This window comes from Daucus carota, chromosome 1 (genome assembly GCF_001625215.2).
Source record: "Daucus carota subsp. sativus chromosome 1, DH1 v3.0, whole genome shotgun sequence".
NCBI classification, from domain to species: Eukaryota; Viridiplantae; Streptophyta; class Magnoliopsida; order Apiales; family Apiaceae; genus Daucus; species Daucus carota.
This window is the reverse complement of record NC_030381.2, coordinates 26,759,159-26,770,295: the sequence shown is the minus strand read 5'-3', so window position 1 is coordinate 26,770,295 and position 11,137 is coordinate 26,759,159. Positions and strand designations below refer to the sequence as shown.

At 31.3% G+C, this 11,137-nt stretch overlaps 1 protein-coding gene across 1 annotated transcript; it reads left to right on the top strand.

Moving 5' to 3' along the window:
• The first annotated feature begins 7,231 nt into the window (after positions 1–7,231).
• On the top strand, positions 7,232–9,775 carry LOC108201625 (protein VERNALIZATION 3-like). The gene is made up of 4 exons (XM_064094324.1): positions 7,232–7,534; positions 8,280–8,341; positions 9,022–9,062; positions 9,377–9,775. Exons 1-4 carry the CDS (start codon positions 7,337–7,339, stop codon positions 9,607–9,609), a joined length of 534 nt encoding a protein of 177 aa, XP_063950394.1. The 5' UTR covers positions 7,232–7,336; the 3' UTR covers positions 9,610–9,775.
• Positions 9,776–11,137: the final 1,362 nt, after the last annotated feature.

Genomic DNA, 11,137 nt, shown 5'->3' with positions numbered 1-11,137 from the left:
ATTCAGAAAAAGAAAATCTCAAAAATAAATTACGGAACTATGTTTTATAAGAGCATTGAAATGCGTGTCGAGCAGTTGAAAATAAACGTATACAATTAAATTGGACAGAGGGAGTAGTTTTTTAATTATGGAATGCATGCATGTCAGTGTTAGCTATTTGACACCCTAACAACTTTGTAATAGAAAACATGTTTACGCTATCCATTTGGAGTACTAATACTCCACACAAAAAACATAATTAAATTAAGTTTGCAACAGCTTCGCCATTACTTTACACCCTGCTCCCGAGTTTTGAAAAGGGAGGAAAGCAAGTGAAGAGGAAGGAAAGTTATCTAACTTTCACTCCTACTCGTGCTCCCGAGTTTTTTAAAGGGAGGAAAGCGAGTGAAAATGAGTGAAAATATAGCATACTTTCACTCCAAAACTTTCACTCCAAAAGTGGGATGAAAGTGAAAGCACACTTGCTATCACTTGCATTCACTTGCTTTCTCTCCTAAAAAAACTCGGGAGCAAGGCCTTAGTTTCCTTGATACTCCCTCCGTCCCACCCATTTCTTATCGAATGGGTTGGGCACGGAGGTTAAGAAATATCTATAAAATAGTGGAAAAGAGGAAGAAAAGTGGGTAAAGTGGTGGGACCCATTAATTTTTAATGTATAAAAAAGAAGATAGTGGAGTAAAAGTAGTGTGAAAAGGAAAGAAAAGTGGAGAAGTGGTGGGACCCATTGACTATTTTTGATAAGTTTTGAAATGTAAAGAATTGGGTGGCACACCCCAAAAAAGAAAGCATAAAGAAATGGGTGGGACGGAGGGAGTAGAACGTAACATCAAGGTATTCGCCTGCGTACGCGTTTCACACTTATTTAAGCTTCTTTTCCGGTTCCCACTTCACCATTTTCCGTAAGCACAATGATTTATCAACATTTTAAATATAGTTTTGTAAAACTAATTTCAAAATATATATGTTTCAAAGAGTTAAAGTGGGTGTTTGGCAACCCATTTTAAGCCGGACTTCTCGACTTATAAGTTAGAAGCACTTATTCGTACCGTTTGTGTAAAAAGTTAAGAAGCACTTATAAAAAGCTAGGCATGCTAACTTTTGTTTTAGGACTTCTACTTATTTCCTAAACACTTTAATTAATCACTTATAAGTCTGATCTTGCTTCTAACTTCTACTCCACTTATTTATTTTAAACAATAAGCACTTATTTTAAGCTCACCCAAACGGCCCCATAATACTAGACTTACACACAAACAGACACTTATGTTGTGTTTAGTTGAGGTGAATGTAATAGAATAAAATGAGTAAAAATTAAAAAAAATAATAGAAATATTATTTATACATGTAGATGATTTAAGACCGTAAAATGTATCTCGAATAAGTCCATAATTGTTGGAATTTCGAATATCTAATCAATAATTATTACTCTATAATTTACAAGAAGGAATTAGTTTCTAAGCAAACTTTTATGTATATATGAGGTAAATGCCAAAATATTAATCCACTAAGTACGTATCTGAGAATCTGACATAAATTGAACTTAAATTATGCAACCGCATGTATGAACATTCATTTGACTCTTCTATCAATCAACGAATCAAATAATTTGGGCAGCCCTAGAGTGGACTACAACTCACCAGTGGACTACTTTTCCAATCCGTTGCCACGTATTTTTCATTGACCCTGGTTCTCTCTGGTCTCCACACGTATAAATACACCACCTTCCTTTCCTTCAAACTCACAATCAACTTATAACACATCACAAGCTCAAATGGATTCTTTCCTTAGCAAACTCTCTATTCTATTTGTTCGTAATTGATTATATTCTATTCTATTTTATGTTACCGGTTTTTAAAAACACTAGTTTTTAACCTGTGCTTCGTAATTGATTATTTAAAATTAAAATTTTAACATTATTTTATTAGTATTTTAATATTAATGAATTGAATTTTAATTAAATTATATTGACCAATGGATTATATTTAAAATTATATATTTATAATTATATTTTAAACATCATTATAATTTTTTTTATGAAATATTATATGATAATACATTATCATGAGTGTTTTTAGTATTTGAAACTGTTTAACAATGTATGAGTAATAGACCTCTATGTGTGGTAGACTTTAAAATTATATATTTATGATAATATATTATCATGATTGTTTTCCTTTTTAACAATGTAAGAGTAATAGACCTCTACCCGTAATAGACTTTAAAATTATATATTTATAATTTTATTTTTAACATCATTATAATTTTTTTATGAAATATTATATAATACATTTTCATGAGTGTTTTTAGTATTTGACACTCTCTGAGAGTAATAGACCTTTACGTGTGGCAACTTATAGTTGCAGGAATGCAGGGATAATACCAAACCAAAAATTATAATTAAAAAATTGGACTACAAATTATTTTCATGTTGGCTTGTTATAGTATGTGTGGCAGACTTGTAATTGCAGGGGATAGTACCAAACCAAAAATTATAACTAAAAAGTTGGATTACAAATTATAGCCATGTTGCCTTATTATGGTTTAGTATAGATTTTTTGCATTTGAAATTGTTTAAGGTTATGTTTAATTTAACCCAGCGATCTATTTGCAACCAGTTACTTTAATTACTAAATTTTAAATTTATATTTCTGATAAGTGATTTAATTTATAAATATTATTCCAATGTTACGAATCATATTAATAAAAAAAGGAAAACACAATAATGTTATAAAATAAATTAATTTTTTGCTTTTGTAAAATGCTTGTTGGGGGCAGAGGCATTGACACATTTTATTTCTCCTATAAAATATAATTTTATAAAGAGTAATTTACATTTTCATCTCATAAGTTTAAGTGCCTTTTCGATTTGGTCTCAAACAAAATTTCATGTCAATACGAACCCTAGTGTTTAAAATGCGCTTCGGTATTCGCCCCTTTTGACCATTTTCTATCAAGTTGACTGTTAAAATTAACGGCTAGAGGGGTAAAATAATAATTTTATAGAGTTCCTTCTACTGATTCTCTTATACAAAAATAGTGTTTTACCTCTACAGCCGTTAATTTTAACAGTCAACTTGACGAAACATGGTAAGGAGGTGCATATCAAAGTGCTTTTTAAACATTAGAGTGCATATTGACAAGAAATTTTATTTAAGATCAAATCGAAAAAAGCTCAAACTTATCAGGTGCAACGTGTAAATCTAGTGAATTATAATTTAATATTTAAAGTTTTATTAATAGCAATTAAAAATAAATTATAAAACTAAATTTTATAACAATTTAAACAAGTGCATGTAAATAAACTATAAAGAAATGAGAGAGACAAATGGAAAGAAAATATTATTATAGTATAAATAACCTATACTTCCTTTGTATCTTCTTTCTTTTAGTTCTTCCAAATAAAATCTAAGAACAAATTCTAAGAAATATTGAAAAATGGCTGACAATAAGAACGAATAGAATATATTATTATATATATTGAATAAAAGTAGAGTGAATATGTTTTCAAAAAAAAAAAGTAGAGTGAATAAATCTTTAAAGATATTGGAGAATAGTCCACCAGAAATAGGCTGCTAGTTGAGTTGAGTACTTGACTTCAGTTGAACATGGATCTCCAACCCCATATACAAAGTAGACGTGTAGATGCTCAAGAGACAGGGCAGTTGAGGCAATTCGTATTGAACAAAGAAGTTATAACAATTTCTAGCATCTCTTTCAAATGATAATTTATGCTATAAGAAATGGGTCCCACATAGTATAAGATCAGGTTGTGTCTGGTCTTCATAAAAAGATTTGTATGACTAGCATAGCTCCAAAGCGAATACTCACTAAATGTAGTAAGTTTTTGCCCTGCCAATGATTTTGTAAAGCAAGGAAAGATTTTCATCCACTCAGATTCTCTATGCTTTTTCCTTCTTTCTTCTTCCACTCAACAGGCTCGTGGGTCCCACTAAAGATATTTATACACCGTGACATAAGTATTATATAGTGTTCTTAACTTGACACGTATCTGATTTCTGTATTATAAATAGGATTTATGTGGTGTTCATGAACACATGCTAATATCATTACAGCATGGGTCAAATAATCTCTAAGACATCGGTTAAATGGTGTAACAAATCTGGGAGACGGTATAAGTATAGGCCTCTAGCGTCGATTAATCTAGCGACGCAAATAATCTCTGGCGTCGGTTAAATGCAGAGGTCCACCATTATTAATCATCATTAAAATATGTGATATTGAATAATTTTCAGTGGTGTGATTGTTATAAATGTAGGAGTTTATAATTATTAAATAATATAAGTTAATAAAATAAAAGAAATTTATCAAAATTTTGTGTTTATTGGTGCCCCAACGAGCACATTATTAGAAACACGGTTATAAGAGCATCTCCAACCATCTAAAGCCCTTAGCTAAAAGGTGAGTTGGCTTACTTAAAATAAAAAAATTTAGCCAACAGCTCCAAAACCTCAACTCCAACCATGCTCACCTGTTGTCTATAAATTTAGCCAACCTCCTATGGATGGCTAAATTTGTCGAACCTCTACAGGTCTGTAAGAAAATCTGTAGGAAGATTGGACATCATTTATTACTATATTGAACTGATATATTCTATTTTAACAATTTAAAATATTAATAACATACTATTTTTAAATTATAGCCAACCAATATAGCCAGTACCATTGAAGCAAAATTTCTTACAGGTTCAACAAATTTTACATAATGTCTTACAGGTCCAATTTAGCCAACGATTATAGCCAACGTCGTTGGAGATGCTCTAAGTATACTTATTGAAATCAAGTATTTAGATATAAGACTAGTCTCATATGTGTCAAAGAGATATGTACATATGGCGTAACATCGAGGTTAAGGATTTTTTTTTAATTTAGTTAAAACAAAGTACTTTGTCTGTCTCATTTTATATATATGTCTTTTTTAAGAAAAAAAAATCGTCCCAATTATATGTCCTTTTTTACTTTCAACACAAATTTATCATATTCAATTGATCATATTTGGGTTGCTAATTGCTCCCTCCCTTTCAAATTACATCCACTTTCAAAAAATCATATAGTTTAAGAAAAGTGAATGTTTATAAATTAATTATATTAAATGATCATATTATGTGGAATGAGGTTGATCTAGAAGATATAAATGAGAAATATGTGAATTAGAATTGAATTTGGAAATATAACATTACATTGAAAGTTGAATTTCACACGTTATAAACTCTTGGCAAAAGTACTTGTATTGGAATGAGAAATATGTGAATTAGAATTGACTTTGGAAATATAACTTTACGTTGAAAGTTGAATTTCACACGTTATAAACTCTTCGCAAAAGTACTTGTCAACTGTGGTCTCTTACGTGACAAATATGAAAAATGCTACATGCACAAAATTGAGTACAGAAACATTTACAAAATGAGCATGTGTTAACTTGTGATTGGAATGGACCCCCTGCACATGCATTAATAGCACCAATTAAAACTCCCCACCTAGATTGCCATGTCATTTTGTGTAAAATTATGTACCCAATTTTGTGTATGTAGCACTACCCGACAAATATTACATACTAGCCTTTAACCCGTGCAAAGCACGGGCAGATATATAATTCATAATTTATCATATATAATTTAAATTTTAACATCATTTTATTAGTATTTTAGTATTAATAGATTGAATATTAATTAAATTATATTATTCAACTGACTATATTTTCTCCCGATTACTTAAAAATGGATATATATATATATATATCTGTGTGTGTGTGTGTGTGTGTTAGGATTTTGATACATTTAATCCGAATTTAGTACACGTAGATTTAAAAATAAAAAAATCAGAAAATTCTAATTTTTTCTGAATATAGCCGTTCGTGTAATACCTTTGAAAGATTTAGTAATCTAATCAATCGAAATTCAACGTAATCTTGTAATCTTGGTTTTTTTGACAACAATAACTTTTAAGATTAGAGTTAAAAAGGGTTATGTAATGGTTATATTGAAATAGAACACGTTAAAGTTAAAAAGAGTTATATGAAGGTTCTTGTTAAAAAAAAATATTCAAAATTGTATATTTATAATTTAATTTATAACATCATTATAATTTTTTAATAAAATATTATAGGATAATGTATTGTTGGGAGTGTTTTTAGTATTAGAAACTGTTTATAATACTAATAGACTCCACCTTTGTAGACTTGTAGTACCAAAAAGACAGTACCAAACCAAAAAATATAACTAAAATCTTGGACTACAAATTATACTCATGTTGGCTTATTATAGTATAGTATAGATAGTATTATTATAGTATAGTATAGATAGTATAGATTATCATGCGGTCTTTTAATTACTTAGCAAAAAAATTTGGTCTTTTAATTGCATGGAGACACTCTGCAATCTGCATGTACTAATTAACATTAATATACTAATTAACATTAATTAATCCACTTGTTTAGAAATATTTGATAGACTGCATGCAGGTCTTATCTTATTTTCAAAGAAAATAGAGTTTAGTTTTACAAATATATATATTAAATTTTTCTTAGAGTTTATTTAGTTTTAGTTATATAATGAATAATGATTCATTAACATTTAAATTAATTGAACATATTTTTGTGTCGAAATATATATACCCCTACACAGCCTACAGTAGTACACATATTTGATGTGTTTTTAGCATTAATGTTAGTGTGTAGCTTCCTGTATTATTAGTAATCTAAACTCATTTTAAAAGAAAGAATTCTAACAAAAAATATTATCTTTACTAATTAAATAACATGCCATTAAATAACAAATACTTGATAACTATAAGTAAAGTTTAAAGATAACAAATTTAAACACATTTTTTCTATATAAAAATATCATTTTGATAGTATAACTGTCCTGCTATTTATATCATTGCATGGTGTAAATGGATAGGGGACAACGACAATTGCCAAGAGGGAATATTTGGTAATAATTTACTCCGACATGTTTTTAGAATATAATTTCATGATATTTTCCTAAAATTTTCTTTTTCTAATAATATTTGATGTAAAATTTTAAAAAAATATAATGAAATTATATTTTAAAAATATCACTAAATGGGTGCAAATAATAAATATATATACTATCAGTTTGAGATATACATAGGTATAAGTCCCACGTGGGCCGGGACCATTGCCATGTAGCACTCAGAGCAGTATATAAGTAAGTAGAGTTGGCACAGATGGAGCATGGATTTCATAGCCACTAGATACACTAGTGAGTTGCTATGTATAAGTTAAACACACTTGCGTAGACACTTTGAGTTTGACATACTCTCACGCTCACAACATAAATATCTTTGCCATTTTAATTATGCCGCCTAGAGGCGATCCTCTTGTTGTTGGTAGGGTTATAGGGGATGTTTTGGATCCATTCACCCGTTCCATTTCTCTTGGTGTGATATATAACAACAGAGAAGTGAACAACGGCTGTGAGTTGAGACCTTCTCAAATTATCAACCACCCAAGGGTTAATATTGGTGGAGATGATCTCAGAACTTTCTACACTCTTGTAATCCTCCTTCTTTATACTCCCTCTGTCCCGGTCAATTGTATACGTTTCTTTTTCACTGCTCGACACGCTTTTTAAGGCTCTTATAAAACATAGTTCCACAACTTATTTTTAAGATTTTCTTTTTTTGTATAAAAATATAAATGTTATACTTTTATACAAAAAAAGAAAATCTTAAAAATAATTTACAGAACTATACTATATTGAAGCATTAAAGTCCGTGCCGCGCCCCCGTCCCCCAATGTATACTATTGACTGGGACGGAGGGAGTACCCTTCTCTCTCTCCCCCCCTCTCTCTCGTATGCCTCTCTCCCTCTCTGGTCTTCTCTCTCTATCTCTCTCTCTCGTATGCCTCTGGTCTTCTCTCTCTATCTATCTCTCTCCCCCCCCCCCCCTCTCTCTCGTATGCCTCTCTCCCTCTCTGGTCTTCTCTCTCTATCTCTCTCTCCCCCCCCTCCCCCCTCTCTCTCTCTCGTATGCCTCTCTCCCTCTCTGGCCCTCTCTCTCTATCTCTCTCTCGTATGCCCCTCTCTCTCTCATGCATTTTTCTACTTGGTCTTCTCGTGTAGCTCACTCCCCCACACACTTACCCAGCATACTACTTTATATCTTCTTCTCATCCCTCACACACACAACTTCATATCCTCTTCTTAATTACACCTCAAACACACACATCACATAAAGCTATGCATATTATTATCATTATACAAACATGCTAAGTTGTATCATTAAATCTGACTGCAGGTTATGGTGGATCCTGATGCTCCCAGTCCAAGTGATCCAAGTTTGAGAGAATACTTACACTGGTAAGTACGATTAATCCTTTACAATTTTCCTAAGTACTCCTAATTCTTAACAAATAGAAAAAAATCATTTCAAATTCTCAACGTACAGTGTGATGAATTAATAGTACAGTATGGTATGGGCATTTAAAGTAAAAGCTCTGCTTGACATCTCAATCTCCACATAAGTCCTTCCAAGTTCCAACACATGAAAAAAGTATTACTAATTTGAAAAACTGAAACCCATGTCACTGGATTTATGTAGCTTACGTGCTACAACACAATCACTTGCTCTAGCGATATCGTTCTTGCATCTCTAATGGGAAGTCGAGGATTTAAATATTATAATTTTGAATCGATTAATGGTCAATTACAAAAAGAAAATTCATGCGTTTTTTCTTTTAAAGAAAGAATGATCAATGTGGATGATAAAAAGATGTATTTGCCGTCGCACTTATTACTCGATTTTTAATAAAATTTACATATTCGACGTGATGGATAATATTTAACATCTACAACAGTGATTTGTATTCAACAGGTTATTTGTATTCGACGTAACTAATAAATTTATCTAATTTCTGATTGAATACGCACGGTAGGATCATAGGATCATATTGTATTGTTAACTAGAATGCTCTTCACTCCAGCTTGGTTATGTAAATTCTTCCTAACATGTACAATTCTTCTCTATGCCCCTGATTTAGGTTGGTCACTGACATTCCTGCTACAACTGGAGCACATTTTGGTGAGCACTGAACTTTAAACTCCTCTTTTCCTCTGTTCTCTAAACTATTCTAACCAGCTATTCCTTAGGCATCCCTTATTGTATAAACTTGTGAAATTTGGATGTACTCGTTTGCAGTTAAGATATACGGTATTATATGATCTTTAGAAAAAGGCTTGACATGTTTCTCGTAAGATATCAGTTGATCCGTAAACTTAGCATTTGTTATAATCATGCCTTGGGGCTTGGGGTGATTTTTCCATGCATTTTAGTTAAATTTAAATTACCAATATCTTTAACATGTAGCGAGATTGATGAGCTAATTTGATTAATAGGCCATGAGATGATGCTCTACAAGAGTCCAAGACCGTCGAGTGGAATCCACAGATTCGTTTTCGTGTTGTTCAAACAACTGGGACGACAGACAGTCTACGCTCCACCATGTCGCGAGAACTTCAACACCCGAGACTTTGCAGAACAATACAATCTGGGTTCGCCTGTTGCTGCCCTCTATTTTAATTGCCAGAGAGAGACTGGTTCTGGTGGCCGAAGAAGACCACCAAATTAGAGACTCTTGCCGCGTTAATTATTAGCCTGCATCATGGTATCATAGTTGATCTGTTAGCTAGGGTTACTGCGACTTGCAGGCAGAGAATAAATTCCATGTTACATTTGTATTACCAAGTGCTATAATAATCTGTATTTTGCTGCTCATAGTAAAAATGCGCGCGTTAATGGTGTTATCTTATTTATTTTCGTTTTTAATTTACTTAAATGATTAATGACTGAACCATAATGGATGGAGTTTATGTATTAATCCGATCAATTTCAAGATAAAAATAATTTAAAATTAGTATATAACTCGACTTTCACTTTAATCTGATCAATCTCAATATATGGTTCGCCTCAATAGAACAAAATGAGAAGTAGCTTATGACCAACTTCTGGAAGATACATAATTGACTGCATTGATCTAGAAAAATAATTTAAAATTGGTTTATGAATTGTGACACGATACTGAAGGTTAATTAAAGATGTTAAAAATTGTTGTCCTCAAAAGATCTTAGCTAGCTTTAAATTAGTTCCATGCACGATCCCCGGGTATTTTTGATTTTTACGTCGTCTTTACATTTTAACTTATTTTGTTAAATATATTAACAGTGTATTTAAGTATTATAAATAAAATAAATATTTATTCTACATATTGTATAATTAAATCACATAAGTTGCAAATAGAGACTCAATAAGTTATTGAAATGAGTGAGAGAGGGGTTTCAAGTGATTTTCCCAAGGTTGTAAAGTTTTCCCTACAAGTTTTGCATGACAAATCGACAATCTTGTAATAAAGAAACTCATCCCTTCATTCGCAAAAATAACCTAGCAGAGCGCTTTCTTTTTCTTTTCTTTTTTTCTTTGACAGAAAAGCATTTGTCCGTAACTGAATACACCGATACTCCGAAGAATTTCATTCACTCAAAAAGCTTATTATCTAATCGAAAAGCGTGAAAATGTCTCCAGAAATTTAGACAATAAAACTTAATGTCCGAAAAAAAAACGCCCCAACTTATAAGATCACGGAAATAAATACAATCCATTAATAACAAGAAAATAATAATAATAAATTTAATTATATTAAATTCAGTATAGATTCTCAAAATAAGATAAATCCAATATAATTTATCAAAAAAGAAGATAAATAAAAGGAAAATAAAAAAAAAAATATCTAACCAAAGGGAGGCCCTTTGGCTAACGTTGATGGCCTCCGAATATGCCTCGCAGTGACTCTGAAAGGAAGAAATCTGAATTCCAATTTTCATTGTCTGTTGCCCGGTTGTGTCGTTTAGAATCCAATCTTCTTTCTCGGTAGAATTCGAGATGGTGATTTATGGGTTTTATTTTAAAATCGGTAACATCATTCTTTTAATTTATTTGTAATCAAATTCTCTCCGTCTCTTTAAAAGGTACGTCTTTTCTTGATCTGTTCTTGATGTTTGTCGTGTGTTTTTGGTTTGTTTTGTTGGTTTTTTCGGTGATCGAATTCATTTGTAACTTCGTTGGAATTTGTTCAGATTAGGTTGTGAATTTTGTTGAGTTTG